Source organism: Chanodichthys erythropterus, chromosome 3 (assembly GCF_024489055.1).
Source record: "Chanodichthys erythropterus isolate Z2021 chromosome 3, ASM2448905v1, whole genome shotgun sequence".
Classification (NCBI taxonomy): Eukaryota; Metazoa; Chordata; class Actinopteri; order Cypriniformes; family Xenocyprididae; genus Chanodichthys; species Chanodichthys erythropterus.
Window position 1 is genome coordinate 51485604 of NC_090223.1, and position 19087 is coordinate 51504690.

Consider the following 19087-nt stretch of genomic DNA (forward strand, 5'->3'; position numbering starts at 1 on the left):
TGATATAATTAAGCAATTTTACAAGAGCAAGAGAGTAGTTTTCAAAATTATACAAGATTGCAAGCATGATGTTGATTTTATACAAACGCAACTTCTGAGCCATCTACGCAGTGCAAAGATGAATTTTGTTGTCTGTATAGTGTCTTATTCTAAGACATTTCTCAGGCAGTGAATGCGGATCTTTCAGATGAATTTGAGGAATGCTGGTCTTGGCCTTGACAACAACAGTACTTCAAACTATCCTCCACAATATCCAATTTGTAACTATTTTCACATCATATTCCCTGCATGTAAAATTAGCATTGCCTGGTCTTTATATGAGACAATATGAATCCATAATGAAAAAAATGTATAAAAAAAGCTTGAAGGTTGAGCTGCCACTGTCAGGTGTGGTATGAGGTTAATTGTGAATGGTGGTGGTCGTGTTTGACGTGTGAATGACAGACTGCAGTTGAATCATATTTCCAGCAGATGGCTGCAGGACACACACTCTCTCCGTCTGCTCATCTTCATCTATCTCTCTCTCTCTCTCTCTCTCTCTCTCTCTCTCTCTCTCTCTCTCTCTCTCTCTCGCTCGCTCGCTCGCTGGCAGCGTTGAGCTCTCAGGCTTGCTGTGCTTTATCTGGGTCATGTGACCATAAGATTATGTCACACCACAGGTTTTGTGTTACAAACGTGACGTGATTATACAAATCGAGTATTTGAATATGCATACACATTTTTTTTGTCAACATTACAGGTCTCATGCTAACCTGTTGAATTCTTACTTTCATTCTTACTTGCATTCACGCACCACAAGCAAGCATGTTTGAGATTTTGCTTACCATTATGCATGTGCGCTGCTTCATTTTATTCACGGATAAACATTAAAAGTAAGATTTTAGATTTATATGAATTACTGTTTCAATGTATTTTTGAACATCTGGAAGCTTGATTGTTTTATTGTCCACGGATGGACAAAAATGATGAGGCAACATTAAGGATATCTTCATTTGTGCTTTAAAGGTGAACGAAAGTCTTCTGGGTGTGGAACGACATGAGGGTGAGAAAATTATGACAGAATTTTCATTTTTGGGTGAACTAACCCTTTAAGAACACAAGTTATCTCTACTCACCTTGCAGGTCAAGGGTCAGTGGGGCGGGAGCCGTCTCGCACATAAGAGTTAGCCGTGTCACCTGAACGTTGGGAGCGTTGGGATCTGCAGAATGAACAAAAAACAGAAGAAAAGTACATAAGAAAAACTATAGATTGACATTTGTACATTCAGGGCCTGAATGTCATTTCGGAAAAAATGGGGGTGGGAGGGGGACTTTTTTATTAGAGGTGGGGTATGTAGAGTAATATTTTAGACATTGTTTAAAATTTTTGTTTTGTTTTTAAATGCTCACTCTGTGTATTTATGTCTTTACAATACATATTTTAAGCAGTTTTACAAAGAACAAAAGCGTCTTACAAACACCCAAATACACGTGACATTATACATATTACTTTATATTTATGAAATTGATGCAATTATGTGCCAAATCAATTAAATTGTATAAGGAAGATTGTCAAAGGGTTAGTTCACCCAAAAATGAAAATTATGTCATTAATTACTCACCCTCATGCCGTTCCACAGCCGTAAGACCTTCGTTCATCTTCAAAACACAAATTAAGATATTTTAGTTAAAATCCGATGGCTCCGTGAGACTTCCATAGCCAGCAATGACACTCTCTCAAAATCCATTAATGTACTAAAAACATATTTAAATCAGTTCATGTGAGTACAGTGGTTCAATATTAATATTATAAAGTGACAAGAATATTTTTGGTGCGCCAAAAAACCCAAAATAACGACTTATTTAGTGATGGCCGATTTCAAAACACTGCTTCATGAAGCATCAGATCATAAATTAATCAGTGTATCGAATCATGATTTAGATCGCGTGTCAAACTGCCAAACTGGTCACGTGACTTTGGCACTCCGAACAGCAGATTCGATACACTGATTCAGTGTTTTGAAATCTGCCATCACTAAATAAGTCTCTTTTTTTTTATTTTTGGCGATACAAAAATATTCTCATCACTTTATAATATTAATATTGAACCACTGTACTCACATGAACCGATTTAAATATGTTTTTAGTACATTAATGGATCTTGAGAGAGGAAGTGTCATTGCTGGCTATGGAAGTCTCACGGACCCATCGGATTTCAACTAAAATATCTTAATTTGTGATCCGAAGATGAACGAAGGTCTTACAGGTGTGAAACGGCATGAGGGTGAGTAATAAATGACAGAAGTTTCATTTTTGGGTGAACTAACCCTTTAAAGAAATTTAAAAGCTCACACCTTGGGTTCAAGATATTACTTTTTGGTCATATTCACTGCGCAAAAGCCTACACACAGCGCAAGAAATTTTTTATTTCAAACTTTGAATTCAAATCTTCTCTTAACCACAAATGACAATGAAACTTGGAAAATTGTGCAGTCGGATTCAATTTTGTGTTGTTCTCCAAACTTCAACCTAACCGGCCAAACAGATTCACTCTTTTTGTCAATCAAGAGCTCATTCTGATTACGGTCTTGACTTCTAAATGCAGCTAGATTCATACACGTTGTATGGTTCATTGTATTAATATTTTATATGCTTACGATGAATTTTATACAAGTAATTATTCTGTCAAATAAAAAGGTACTATCTTCAGTCAGAGTGAGTGTGTGCTGACTGTAAATTGAGGCGTTGATGAACTCTGTTTTTCAGCCAGCAACTGTACATTATTTAAGGCTATGCTCTTCGTTACACTTAATATAAGAACTTTTCATAAGGTTTCTCTATTTTACCAGATATAACATTTTGCACCCCTTGTACAGAGTATAGAAGGTAAGTGACGGAGGCCGTTTTAAGTATCTGTCTTTGTCCACTCATTCCATTAGACACATGTGTTAGACATGTATTGTGTTAGCATCGCACCAAAACTACATCCCACCAGCAGTGCACTGGCAACATAGATGGCTTTACTGATTCTAAACCCGAGCGAAAGTCATAAAGCATGGGTGATGTGGTGATGTGAAGCCATTTGCGTATCGTATTTGCACACAAGCGGGGAAAAAAAAACAAGAAAGCTTGGTAGCGCTGGATCACTCGTGCTGTTTTTGAAGTTACAGTCTGAAAGACAAGATTTCAAACTACTGATTTGATCTGTTCATCTTTGCGAACATAAGCCGCGTTTCCACCACAGGAACTTTTACCAGGAACTAGGAACTTTAGGGTGGTACTCCGTGTGTTTCAAACGCAGGGGTCTAAATGAAGTTCTGGGTAAAAAAAATCCCCCTCTGAAAGTACCTGCTTGCTAGGTAGTACTTTTTCAAAGTTCCGAAACTTGCGGGGGGTGGACCTGGGTGCTGAACATGCTGATTGGTTGAGTTCACAAAGCAATTGGTCTTTATCATACAAAAACTATGATCGATGGACTGACGATGAGGTTCAGGATTTATTAAGCGTATATGTGGAGGACGAAATCCAGCAGGAGCTGGAAAGTTGCACGCAGTCCTACGTCACCGGACTATCTTCACAGTACTTTAGACTGCTATGGAAACGCAGCTAGCAATAGGTCTGGGGGGAAAAAAAAGTTCCTGGGACAAATTGTTCTGGGTAATTTTGGTGGAAACATGGCTTTAGGGCGTGTTCACACTTGCAGTTTGGTTATTTTGGTTTGTTCTATCCGGACCCCCCAAAAAAAGAGAAAATTATACATTTAGTCCTGGTTCTCTTAGCGTTCAAAATGTTATTTTTTAACACCAAACCTAAAAGATACAAAACATAAGGAACAAGAATAAGGTCACAACCTGATTGGACAGACTATGACGTATATTTTGCGAGGGAACTTACCCAACATCCAAAACAATACTGTGTGCCAAGGTAAACAAGCTTATTGTATATGCGTACATATGATGTTATTTTTACCAGCTGAGAACTTGTGATGAAAACAAATCGCTTTAGACATTCGTTTATCCCCTCAGCGGTAAAGTTTTTGAATTTAAGGTGAGAACTTTTCAGGAAGGAAATGGACTTTTATGTAAAGGACAGCAGTTCAGATGCCTGTTCTGAACTGTAATAGGCAACATCGCTCCTATGATGAGAAAAAAAACAACAACAACAGGTACGCTTGATATTCTGGCCTTTTTATGGTCACGTCTTGACATCACATCCTGATTTTGGTTTGTTTCGAAGTCTTTGATCTATGTTGCATTCATATTTCAGTCACACCGCACCAGAGTTTGTTTGGAAGTGGACCGAGACCCATCTTCTCAGAGGTCTTGGTCCGCTTGTTTGGTGTGCACCAGGGTTCAGATATCAGCGTTTACCCCTATTCAAATGAACCGAACTAACAGAGTAATCGCACCAGAGTTTGTTTTAATCAAACCAAACCGGCCAAGTGTGAACACACCCTCATTAATGGACTCAGCTTACATGCTTGTGAATAAATGTTTGCAGGAATTTCCCGCACGGAAACGTAAGAGCAGAACTTGTGGGAATGAGTAAAATTATGAACAATACTCAATCTCACACCAAATTCAGGGCCTGATATAATAGAGACTTGGCAGTCAGAGCAGTAAACAACCACAGAGCAACCTACCCTGCCAAACACTCACCAGCAACCACTTAGAAAACACCCACAACAAGTTTCTCCAGATATGTAAAAATCAAATTTATCCACAGATGTTTCCCCTGGTATTGGGAGTAGACAGCATTTTCTCATTACCTCCATCAGAAAAAAAGTCATTTAATTGGAATAAACAATCAATTTCACTCGAAATGTTAAAATAATTAATCCTGTTCCAGTTTACAGAGACAATTGTAATAAGACACTGATAGCTTGACTTCCTAAGGAATGTCTGACGATGATGACTTCCAGAAAACACTTGTTTGTTTAAGCAGCTCAACTTCTGGCTCTGCTAATGTTGTGAGATGAGGGCGGGTGTTTTGTCCACCGATTTAAGACGAGGAGCCAGTGTATTTGGGAAAACAAACGTTTGTAAATCCGTTTGCTGCTTGTTCTATAAGCAACTCGTGTCAACTTTACTTTTGTTTACAGTATGACCAATAGCCCCAATGCTGACGTTTATTGTTGGCCATCCATCATCAGCTCTGATGTCTCTGTTGGAGCTGTTTTATTCACTCTACATTAAATAACGAGATTGATGTGCGTGATTAAACGCCCGTCTCTTGACACCCATTCAAAAAGCTCTTCAGGTGATGAGATAAACTGTAACACACAGGGTTATTGTAATGGCTGACTGCTGATAAAAGCAAAAAGGAGCATGAACTCTAGAGACGTGACCTCGTTTTTGAGCGCTCTTCAGAGGGTGCTGGCAGACGACGCACAAGGACAGCAGCCCAAGGCGTGAGGCCCTGTCTGAGAGCCGTTAACCAAGAGTCAGCAGCTCTAGCCCAGAACAACATGATTTACCCAAGGAGGACACATTCCTGGATGAACATTATCTGATGGTCCTGGAACAACAGGCGTATCTGGATGAAAATCACATGCTGATTATTGAACTTGGGCTTGAATACACGCTACAGTTCAGTGTGTCATGATGCAACACAAAATCAGAAATGGCTTGCAATTGAAAATTCAACAATCGTGAGAGAAGAGAGGAGAAAAATCCTTTAAAAATCTACACATGCGCTTAGAAATGTACTTTCTGTATCATGTTGGTTTCATATGATTTTGAAACCATTTTCAAAAAAAAGTTTAAATTCAGTGGCTCTAAAAATGTTGTGTTGTGTAATCATCAGAGAAAAGGTAATAACATTTTTTACTAACATTAAGGAAAAGAGTATAAATATGTATTGCGTGTGTGTTTGTATATATATATATATATATATATATATATATATATATATATATATATATATATATATATATATATATATATATATATATATATATATATATATATATATATATATATATATAGGGAAATATTAGCATTTAAATTAATATAAGTATATTATTATTTAAAAAATGTTTAATATATTTTAAAATGTAATTTATTCCCGTTGTACAAAGCTGAATCTAGTTCAGTGTCATGTGATTAAAATCTTCTCTAAAAATTCTTTTTTACACAAATGTTATGAATAATTCAAATTTTTGAGTCATACCACATGATATTTTAACCTGAACTAACCTTTCCCTGAAATGAAAAAGAGTTTTATTTACCAAACACTCAGTCATGAGGGGCAGCAAGGGTTCTCTCCATAATACCATATCCTGCTTTAGGTTTTTTTTTCCCCCTGCATGTTGGACACACCACATGACTTTCAAGAATGTTATTAGTTTAAAACTAATAACTAATAATATATATATTTATTATATTATATTATATTATATTATATTATATTATATTATATTATATTATATTATATTATATTATATTATATTATATTATATTATATATAATGCGCCACCTGAAATTTTAAACGTATGACCCAAAAATATTCCATATAAATGCTCATCATAATAGAGGTGTATTTAAGTCATTGTATGCATGAAATTCAACTGTAATGTGTTTCTGATTACACAGTGCTTCCCACGCCCAGGTATAATAATGGCCGCCCAAGTGTATTTGGAGACACGTTTTTGCTTTTATTATTTTTATCTTCTTATACTTTTATATCCGCCCAAGATAATGAAACCATCCGCGATCGATTAACTGGTCATTTCATACCTGTTTGTTATGTGAGTGTCAGAACTGTTTACTCCCGTTAACATTCAAATGGGCGCCGCATTTTGCAAAGTCACAAGGAGGCGCTGTTGCACGTTCTACATGCTCGCGCAACAGCGCTTCAGACTGCGTCAAAGTGACTCTCAATCAATGAAAAGCGCAGATTTATGCCAAGCAATTGCTAATGAACTCAAGTTGATGAATTATTACAATGTCTACTTCATGGCCTTTATATAAAATGTTTTAGATGATTGTAAGAATCTGAAGGATCAGCCTGCATTAGTACAGACATTTCAAAATAAGATTCCTGATGTATTTCAGGCTTGTTTATAATTAAAAGTCACTCGCTAAGTTTTTTCTTCTTCTTTTGGCCATTATTGGTATTTTGGTTACACAATAAATTGTATTTAATTTGATTTCCATTTCATTCATAGTAAATTATTGTAGTCTCCCCCACAGGAAGAAAATACTAAGAATATTATTTGACATTTATTATTCATTATATAAATTTTACTAGTAAAATCTGTGTCCCGTTCACTGAGAGACACTATATGACAGCAAGGAGAACATAGGAAAAGGTGAACCATTTAAATGCTGTAATTTTTCATAATTTACAATGCATAATAATGCATAATATTAGTATGTAATTAAATGTAACAGTATGCTATGTAATTAAAATTAATTTTAATAAATAAAAATACTGTTTAAAAAAAAAAAAACATTATTTGTTTGTCACATGTAGTAGACCATTTTTGTGCCGTGGGTAATAGGAGGATTTTTCACCCGGCAACCACCGCAAGTATTTTTCAAACCTTTGGGAAGCACTGAATACATTAAAACAAAAATAAATAAATAAATAAATAAATAAAAAGGAGTGTTATGTGATGTGCCAATGAGTCTGAGACTAGACTGTTTTATGGGGACTTTCCATAGACATGATGATTGTACACTGCACAAACTGTATATTCTATCCCCAACCCTAAACCTACTCCACATTTTACACATTTTACATTTACAAAAAACATCACTTGGTATGATTTATAAGCTATTTTCTGCATGGGGACCAAAAAATGTCCCCACAAGGAGAAGGATTCTGGATATTGCCATCTTTGTGGGGATATTTTGTCGCCATAACATAGGAAATACCTGAACCACACACACACACAGGGCTGTAGCGCATGCCGAGACAAACTAACCAAATAAGCTAAAAATGAAAGCATGTCGAAATAAGAGCAGGTCCATGGGGTGAATTCTGCGAAAGGAACTGCTGCACTACAACCTGAGATGTCTGTGTGTGTGTGTTTGCATAGATACATTCATCAAACTAGGCCAGAGCAGAGAGAAAAAGTGAGTACAAGAAAGCGACACACACCTGCAGCAACACTGCAGTTGCCCAGCAGCGCCTCCTTGTACTTGCGAAGGCTTTCGTCATCTTTGTCGAGTTCCTGGATCTCTTGAAGGCTCTTCTGTGCTGGAGGCTTGTAGTTGACAGCCTCGCTCTGTTCGTTCTCCGCTGCGATAGCGGCCAGCTGCTCTGGTGTGGGCTCCTGCTCGGCCATGATTGACAGCTGGAGGAAAACATCAACAAGGTTAGGGGAGAGGAAACAAACACCTTCCTCTACCAACGCGGCACAAATATCGGTAGCAATGGAGATCCGACCCAAATAATGTCATGTGATCACTTCCTCCAGCATGTTAATTTTTAATCATATTAATGGATTTGAAATGAATTCACCACACGCACAAGCTGCAACGGAACAGGACTTGAGAAAGCGGCCTAATGTGGGCATCTGTATTCAGCACTATTGCATTAGTGGTCAAAGCCAATTACTGCAGTGACACAAATACACTACACAGCGCTGTTTGTGTAGCCTATTTTTAGGTTGATTCATGATTCAAAAAATGTATCTCAAACGTATACAAGTTGTAGATAAAGATTATGCAACATATGCTAGCATTTTTTTTTTGTTGCTGCTGTTCATTTATGCTCACCATGGCTGCATTCATTTCATGTAAAATACAGTAAAAACAGTAATACATTATACAATTTAAAATAATTTCAGCATCATTACTCCAGTCTTCATTGTCACATGATCCATCAGAAATCATTCTAATATGCTGATTTTAATGTTTAAGAAACATTTCTGATTATCATCAATGTTGAAAACAGTTATTTAGTGGGAAAAAGAGCATTCATGTCTTTTGAAACATTATAAAAGCCAAGGGCTAGGTGATAAAATGATAAAAAAATAATTATCACAATATAATTTAACTCAATAAAATGAAATGACTTTCAATAAATGTTCAATATGTTGTTTATGCTTCAAAAGCAGAATGAAACAGAACTACACGGTCCATTTATCCGTTCGGCTCAAAGTTCAAACGGCAGCACGAGCTTACTATATAGCAGATGAATTTACTTTCTGATCGTCTCGGTCATGCGACCACTAAACAGCACTGTGAGATCCAGTGGCAAGCGCTTGAATTCAGCAAACAACACAAAAGTCTCGATGTAAACTGGTTTAAACCAGATGAAACTGTGCTGACATTTTCAAACATGAGAAACACTGTGCCATGCCCATGAACGATCCAGTTAGAAGGCTTTTCAATCTACAAATCACCATCATTTACCATGATCTGCTGTAGTAACACTAACTGCACCACAGTATTGTGGCAGAAATTTGGGATATCAAATTATATTAATAATATAGACATGTCACATTCACAAACCAATTCACAAACAAATGACTAAATATTGTTATCTTTGCTCATGACAAATTACTCTCTGAGCATCAGTTCTTGAATTAACATCTGATTCGCTCGCTGACTGTATGTTTATATGAACGTCACCCCAGCAAGGCCTTTTAAAGATTTATACTAAATAAAGACGTGAATGCAGAGGATGTCTGGGAAACACTCGTGCTGCAATGCAGAGGCTTGGAACAGAAAGTGCTTGTGTTCTCTCCCTTCTAGCGCACTAAAACCTGAGTGAGTGGAGTGCTGTCCGAATACGACTGCTTCACCTTCACAGCAGCTTCTGTAGTTTCCTGTTCTGCAGAACTGCAGCACACTATACTTACAGAGACACCTCACTGTGGCGTTTCCTTTCCCTTACATGGTGCTAAATGCACAAAATCACACTCATAACAGAACTGAATCACTTTCAACTTGCCTTGGCACATGCAAGATGCATCTGCAAAAGAGCAATCGCGATTCGCTGTGATCTTTTGCACTTGTGATTTTGGCAAGTTACTGAAATCCAGAGTGTAGCAAGTTCTAGTTTCATAGTAGTTTTTTATTAGAAGTCCAATTATGTAGGGCCATTTCTGTGATGCTGAAAATGTGAACAAAACCACAGAATCCAGTCATAAAAAAAAATTAAAAAAAATTGACAATTGGAAAGAATAAATCAAAAGTAGGGCTGGACACCTAAATAAATAGTAATATGGACTTGTGTCTGGATATTACACTCCAAAAAAAAAAAACAACAACAAAAAAATGTATTTTAATATGAAGTCTACATGTCTGATGTATGTGTGAATTAATGGCACAGTTTTCATCCGTTTTTTTTTTTTAATTTTGTGATAAAATACAGTAAAAACTAATATTGTGAAAAATTATTACAGTTTAAAATAACAGTTTTCTATTGTTATATATATTATAGGGATGCACCGATTTGAACAATTCTTTATATTTGGTCGATAAATCTAATTCCAACTTTTTATATAATTTGAGAGACTGAAAAAAACAAATGTCTCACCATTAAAAGCCATGTCCCAACACACACAATTATGTTAATAATAATTTAATGTAGCCTATATGACAGACTTGCACAACATAATTTTTTTTTTATTTTTGATTTCATTCATTTAAGCAATTCAAAATATCTAGATCATACTAATATTCTGATTTGATGCTCAAGAATCATTTCTGATTATTATGCTGAAAATCATTTTTGTGGAAACCCTGAAACATTTTGTTTTTCAGGATTATTTGATGAGTGGTCTATTTTATATTATTGAGGCCTATCTAAACAATTTAAAAACTCACACTGTGTCTACACCAGACGTGACTGCTGTAAAGACAGCTAAAATCGGTCTACACTGAACGCGACAAACGAGTGTTGTATCACTGATTATAATGGCTTCTATTGTCTTTTGACGCGTCGCTCGTGTCCGGTGTAGATGTGGTGTTAGTCATTTTCAAAGCAATAAACATTAAATAATGATCAAAATAATAATAATAAATGAGTTAAACTAATTGCCAAGTTCATATTCAGAGCCACAGCTATATATATGCGTTACCCTGAAAGGGCCCTTCAAGGGTGCGTTCACACTTGTAGTTCGGTTTGTTTGTTTTGGACCAAAAAAATAAATAAAAAATTTAGTCTTAGTGTGATTAGCGTTCAGATTGGCAATTTTATCACTGAACCAAAAGATCCAAAACAATGCTGTGTGCTGAGGTAAATGCGCTCGTTGTGTGTGCATAGCCTGCATGTGATAGTATTTTGGCCAGCTGGGAACTTGTGAAGAGCTTATAAAATGTGTAAAGAAGTCAAAAAACGGGGGCGGGAATATCCCTCCGTCACACACACAAACAATCTGATGCGTGGAGATTAGGGTTGGGAATCTTAAGAAATTTTCCGGTTCCGGTTCTGCCTAACGATTCCGGTTCCGGTTCCATTAAAATAATTAAACAACTAATAAAAAATAATAGTAAGGGAAAAATGCACAATACTCAAACAGTTCTTTTTGTGTTTATTATTCTGATAAAATGAATTTAACATACTGCTAATCTCATATTCGCTAGCACTTTACAATAAGGTTCATTATCAGGCCTACATTAACATGAACTAATAATGAACTGCATTTCTACAGCATTTATTCATATTTGTTAATGTTAACATTTACTAATACATTATTAAAATCAATAGTTGTATCTGTTAACATTAGTTAATGAACTGTAAACTAACACGAACAAACTATGAACAGCTGTATTTTTATTAACTAAGGTTAAAGATTAACAAATACATTAACAAATGCATTGCTCATGGTTAGTTCATAAATGAACCTTATTGTAAAGTGTTACCACAAATAAGATAAGATGCTTGAACACACATGTAAGATCCAGACAGGTGAAAAATTGTAAATTGGATTCATAGATTGTTTCTGAAAGAATATTCAGTGATAGACACACAGGAAATTTGTTGCCACCTAGTGGCTTAACAATGCAATCGATACAGTCGTTATTTGAAGTCTAGCTACTTTCAGAAGGTAATTTATTATATTTTGATCGGTAACATCAGCGCTTCTATCTGAATAATAAACTTTTGTATACTTCTGTTATAATTGGAATATTTGTCAGACAGAAATAATGATACTGTGCGTTTGAGAAGAGTGAAAATGTTTATATCTACACATGACAACTCTCTTCAGATCAACGGCAGCGCGAACGCAGATTTGAATGTCGATATTTTCTTTTTGTCAAAGGTTTAATATACATGGGTGAATCGTTGTCTTTTAGGAAGTAGATCATGTGGGTGATGAAATCGAGAACGCAATCTTTTAAAGATTAATCGTGCAGCTTTGTGCATCTCTCCCTCTCTCTTTCTCTCTATTGATATCTGACGTATACGAGTAGCGCGAGGGCTTTTCAGTGCATTCATTGCTATAATATTCATGAGATGAGACGTCTCTATTAAAGAATACGCTCCCCGCACTTCGCCCACCCATCACACCAGAACCATTTTCGGAACCGAAACTTAGAAATCTTGCATGGTTCTGGTTCTTTCCAAAAAACACTACCGGTTCCGGATGAGAACCGGTTCTCGGTTCCCAACCCTAGTGGAGATGCACGTCCGATGCCTGTGATGGGCAAACTCGCGACTATGACGAGAAAAACCGATATGTGTGAGGATTTTGTCCTCTTTATCTTCCTGTTTTTGGTTCTCGGTCCGCTTGTTTAATGTGCACCAAGGGTTAGAATGGCAGCATTCACATATGTTCAAATGAACCACACTAACAGAGCAATCGCACCAGGATTTATTTGAATCAAATCAAACATGACAAGTGTGAACACACCCTAAGTCATAAAGAAAAGAAATTCCACTTGGCCGCAAACAGCGCAACAATTCCTATAAATCCAACAACTTGTTTCAAACAAAGTGCAAATATATGCCAGCTTATCTGACAAACAGTTGTAATGAGGACCACATATGAACAAACGTGTGAGATACCAACAGACAGAGCCAGGGAACAGAGGAAAAAACATCCTCTCAGCATATGGTGTTCTAGTACAGACTGTAGGTCCTGCATATCGAAGACAGATGTTGTTTGCGTAACACTTCGGGGGACTCTCAAACTGAATGATTTACTGGTGCACACAATGTAGCGTGGTTAGCGGCTAATGTTCTTCTGCAGCTAATGTTCTGCGCTATCCCTTATTAATATGCAAGGACTATAAACTAGAAAACTACACAATGTAGGCTAATCAATAAAAGTGTGTAACATTCTAGCAGAATCTTCAAAGTCATCTTTGCCTTGTGAAAACAGTCTTCATTTTGGCAGTGGATGGTTTTGGCCAGGGTCAGGCAGGAATTCAGATAACACTGCCTGGCTTTTTCCATTCTGGGCCTCTTCACTCCCCTGACAGCAAAAGAGGCCGTTCTCCATCAGCAGGCTCTGGCATACTGATCCAGCGGCTAGGTTTTCAAGTTGAGGATCAGAAGCGAGAGACACATGATGAGTTGTCATGTTCCCATTGGCACTAAACCAGGCATGTCTATTCTTGCTCCTGGAGGGCCACCTTCATGCAGAGTTTAGCTTCAACCGAAATGACTAGACAATTCTAGTGATCATGAAGAGCTTGATTATCTGGTTCAGGTGTGTGAAGCTTTAAAAGTATTGCATGCTGAAGAGGACATAGAAACCTGCTTTCCTTGATTTCTGGAAATAAATGAGTTTGATGAAACGGTTTTGAATAGCCATTTTGATCATTGATTAACCAGTCTTATTTTTATTTTTGTTACATTGGAAAAAGATGGTGGAATAATTGGAAAAATAATCATTAGTTCCAGCCCTAGTAGAGACCAATTTTACAGCTGGAGCGCACTTGGACTGGAGTGATCGCTCAGATTGATAGGTCTTGATTTACTGTGAGCCACAGAACAGTAGTGCACAGCTGAAACAGAGCTGGAAGTTCTTATCCACCAGGATTTTATTACTTGTTACTTATTCTGGATAATTATAAATATTTCTAATGCTTTTACACATGCAAGTAGTTCTTATGTTCAGTAAAACACTCAAGATCACTTGTTTGGAGAGGTTTTTGGACTTTTGGTAAAAAGGCCTTGATGGTTCCAAATGCCATAAATTTTGATTGCTTTAAGAGATATCAACACAAAGTTTGGCTCAGATGCAGATGACAAGATTGTGAACAGTCCTAAACTTGATTTTATGACCTGTCATATACTTTATAGTCATCATATCAAGCATGAATAACAACAAAATAAATCAAAAAATTGCATCTCTTTTTCTGGGGTTTTCTCAGCAGTGTTGTAACTAGGGCTGTCCCGACTAATTTTTCTACATGATTAGTGGTGTTTCATTTAAGCCGTCAGTCGACCAATTATAATAATTTTAATTACTTAAATATACACTGGGGGGGGAACTTCTTTTAATAAACTAGCGTTTTCTGAGTCAGTGTCGGCTGCAAAGACTCATCTCCTCAGTATAGTGAATGCGCCTTTAGAGAGAAATGCAACGTTCATATGGATTACAGAGTTTGTTTCCATGTGAATTGGTTAAATTAAAAGTAGGAATTTCAAGCTTTCTATAGATCTATTTCTCATGTTTGTGAAGCATTTATGTGACATCGAGCCGGCAGAAAGAGCATCCGGTTTGTTTTCCGAGTTTACACAAATAAAAGTAAACTCGTCATTCAGTTTCGAATTATGTATTACTCTTATCTGTATGACCAAAATAATGGAGTATTTTGCAAGTGATCGCACCGGCAATCATGCAGCAAGGGCGCTAATACTTTAGCTTCCACACTCAAGACAAACACTTATATGTGCCTAATAATAGTGCACGTTTATCTAGGGTAACATTAAAGTGAGTGGCCAAGTAAAGTTGCTACTACTTACAGGTTTCAAATGATAAGCCATATTTGAGGTCGATGAATGATAGATGAACTGTAATTACCACAAGGACCCACCATTAACACCCCCCTTAAACACATACCATCAAATTCTATTTTCTTCCAAATTTGAAAGGTTTTCTATCAAATGAGACCATGTACTTGATACCTTGTTTTTTTGTTTGTAGAGCACTTAAAAATAAGTTGTTTGCACAATGTCATTGCTGCAGCGCGAATTGCGGCTGGAGGGCAAACAGTGATTTTTCTATAAAGTAATGCGTTTGCAGGGAAGAGAAGCTATGTTATCCCATTGCATGATAATTTGGTGTTTTCACTTCAGTTTTGAAGAATTCCGTTTACAATGTTGATCTGGTTACCGTGAAAACAGTGTCGCGCTGCTGCTTCAGCCATCATATGGTAGAAAATGTCCAAAGTGTTCAACAAGCTGACAGAAGTCGATCCATTTCTTTGTTGGAAGGGTGTAAATGTAACTGTAGTTTTAATGTTTTCTTTGTAAATATTCACTTTCCCATATGACCACAGAGGAGAAACTGAGGGGCATTCAGCGGACCCTTTTTTACAGTCTATGACAGACACTGACACGCTATTTTACAACCAAAATCAAACCCATAGAAGCTTATGAACAGTTTTGAAGTGGCTGCGTGCAAGTTATGCTCATTCACAAGCCGAGTGAGAGTCATACTCGCAAATGTAAAGTTAATTATTAAACCAAACCCTCAGCTATGTGATTATTTTATTGAGTGATTAATAATGATTAAACCCACTACTCAGATTTGCTATACGGCGTCTTCCCGTCACTTCCTCAACCTGCTTCCCTTAGTGTGTTTTTACAGGCAGGAAAGCCATCCAGTTTTTGTCCCTGAACGGTGATGTGAGCTCCTGTTGCAATTCTCGATTCAGCATAAACAACCTACAATGGCGACATTTTTCACAATCACGACAGAAAATCAAAAACACTGCCCAAACTTCACTAGCAGAAACACAGTGTGATATAAACAAACCAGACTAGAACTGAACGCAGTGTGACGGCAGCTTCACATTCTCTATATTTTAAGAAAATGGTAGTCGGTATCGGCTACAAAAATACATGTTGACTTAAAAGAGCTTGAGCATTTATAGCATTCAACTTTATAGTTATTGTTCTTAGTGTGAACAGGCCATAACTGTCATTTATGTTTGTATGTTTGTATAAGAATCTCTGTATTAGAATTAGGCCTAATTTGTAATGATATTGCAAATTAGGGCTGGGTATTGACAATTTTCACGATTCGATTCGATTACTATTCACATGCTTTCGATTAGATTATGATTTCGATTCGATTATTTTGGATGTAGTATTTCAGTTACATTACATGGCAAATTTTCTAGAGGAATAAAATCTCTCAGCTAATGCTGTAAACTACACATGTAAGTCAGTTGGTACTACTATAATAATAATGAAGGTTAAATATACAAACATTTAACATGAAATACAAACATTTAAATCGCGGCTGTCATAATTGATTTATTCAAACATGCTTTAAATATTGAAGAACATTAAAAATTATAATGAATATGTAATGGTGCATAGCTATATTTATCAGAATTTTGCTTTCTAGAGTACCCTACACTTTTCTAGCTGACTAATGAGTTTATGGTCACTGAATATGTTTTTTCTGAGGTAAATGTGACATTACGTGACATTGTCACAGCTGTGCACATCAATGTGACAGCTGTTTTATTGACGTCTTTCCGAGGTTGAAACACTGATTGAGCCAATACACCAGACATGATACGGATTTCTGTAAGTTGTACTGTATATTTTAACATGTATGTAACATAATGCTTCATATGCCTTATATCAAAAGTAACAAAGCACAAAGATTATTGTGATTTATTGGATGGGAGGCGCTACATATTCTGCTCATTCATTAACTGAAAACAGACTAGACTAAACGATTCTTGGGATTTAAGAATCAATATCGGTTCGTAAAAAATGAGAATCAATTAAAAATCGAGCCGTATTGCAAATATATTATTTTTTCAAATTAATCATTTAAATTTAACAACTAGTATTTTAACATTTCAGTCAGAATTATTTTACTGTGCATTTTTTCTGTTAAACTGTCTGGTTGAAATGGTATTTGCATTTTTGTGATATTAATGTTCACCACTTATAGATTCATTAACAGTAATTATGACTACAGTGTTTTAATGAAAACTGACCTCCCTAGTCGAGAAGCTAAACTGGCTGGGGAAGCAGAACAGAAAAAAAAAAAAAAAAAAAAACACCAGTGCATAATAAAAAGCAGCTCATTCCCCTTCTGGAGCTGGCAAAAGTTAATTAAGACTGACGAAATACAATCTGTTTCTACTGAAGAATCAGCAAAACATGAAAACAAGGTCGAGCAGCAAGCTCAGTTCAGCTGAAAGCATTCATGCCCAGATGATATCACTTTAACTGCCAGAGTAGACCAGTACAAACACCGTTAGCTATTTGGCAGTCGCCTTAACATTAATGAGCGCAGAAGGGAGCGCGGGGTAATTTCACACAGCTGAGTATGATGGCGGAGCCGTTTAATGAGGTTGTAAAAGTTCTTTCCTAAAAATGCCGGGCAGCAGGTACATAACCTAGGGAAACAACAGCAGGTTACTTCATAAAGCGTCTGGTCGATGAAAACGAGGCCGAGTGAGCTGTCATGACCAGTTCATGCACTTGACAGTGAAGGAGGCTTGAATTTGACATTGGCACCACCCACTTCTCCATTCTGTTCTGTCCTGCTGAGTTTAATTCACTCTAATTAGGGATTATCCAGAAGTTTCTTCATCAGGGAAGTCTGAGCAAAACTAACATGTTAGTCTAAGGGTTACAAAGCCTGAGATTATGCTTGTTACTGAGCAACCATTAAACTTAACAAGATTATGAAGTCAAGATTAGTACTAATTAAAGAGGGGGAAGTGTCGGTAAGAGCAGTGGGATGCCAAACGGAGCCAGGTAAAGAGGATTTATCTGACAAACCCAATCAGTTTCCTCAAGAGACTCTATTGTCCTTAGATTTACACTGAGTGCAGCAAAGATGTGTGAAGTGTATAGTGAAGTGACTCTCTCTGAATGTAGGCTATGAATTCTGTATTGATAGAGCTACTCGAAACAGAAGTTATAAATAGTTTGAGGAGAAAGAAAATGAGGCTGTTCAATACTAGAGCTACAGCACTCAAAGAAAACATTCCCATTCTTCTCAAGTGGCTGAGAAGAAAGGCTGGCATGTGATGTCCTACAAGTAGGGCACAAAAATTGTGTTGTTGATCATGTAGCCAAATAAACATTGGAAGAAAGTTTTTTCAGGTGTAGATACACCCTACAAAATGTCAGACAGACTTTTTTTTTTTTTTGTGTCAGTGTACATAAAGTTTTGTGGTGGTAACTTCATCCTTACAATTGGATTGTCACAGTAAACTATTCTAATGCCACAGCAGAAGCTTCTAGCTCTGGATATTAATTTTGTTATGTAAGGCGGTCGCACAGCCAGGAAACTGTAGCTATGGAGAGCACTCATGTTAATTAAACAGCAGGTCTAATCCGCTGGGAAAGGGAAAGTGAGACTCTCACTAGATTCTGCTTCTTTTCCAGACATAACTATTTTTCACTCCAGTGACAGGGTTCCAGACTTAAAAAAAAACACTTTGGCTTTTCATTTGAAACATTCTCCAACAAGAAATGTTTTCAAAAGAAGAGTAGTACAGGAGCTGCATGGAATTCTGATCATATGCGTATGAACTAATGCACTGAAATATTTAAACTTTTGCGGCCAGACTGTATGCCAAAGCCCGACTGGAAGTGATTTATTCTAATCGAAACTAAGCATGAGAATGTCAAAATTACAAATTTTACACTCGCGTCTTTTGCAGCGCCTAGCACATAAGCGACGTGTTTTTAAAACGCCGTGTCAAGTTAAAAGAATTTCAACTTTTACACACAGCAACACTCATCAATGTCAGTTCCAAAACAGTGGACCAATCAGAAGAACTTGGAGGTGGGGCAAGCTTTGTGAACTTGTTTACAGTAGCAAGTTGGCATGAAAAAGGTTTTATTTGACAGCAACATGGCGGAGGAGGCACTCCTTATTATCTTATTTTCTTTTATTCCATGTCAAAATTCGTATCTATCAATTGTGCTGTAAGCCCATTTCGATTATTATTGTTATTGTACGTACCCTCGCGTTCTTAACAGCCACAGG

The 19087-nt window shown here is 36.8% G+C and overlaps 1 protein-coding gene across 1 annotated transcript in view; it reads right to left on the reverse strand.

Moving 5' to 3' along the window:
- Positions 1–19087, reverse strand: part of arhgdia (Rho GDP dissociation inhibitor (GDI) alpha) — a 35133-nt gene that overhangs the window by 3429 nt on the left and 12617 nt on the right. The window contains exons 2-3 of the mRNA XM_067382750.1: positions 8086–8281; positions 1116–1199 (exon numbers count right to left, since the gene is read on the reverse strand). Of these exons, the coding sequence (XP_067238851.1) occupies positions 1116–1199; positions 8086–8272 (271 nt within the window). The 5' untranslated portion in view covers positions 8273–8281. The remainder of the gene's footprint in view (positions 1–1115; positions 1200–8085; positions 8282–19087) is intronic.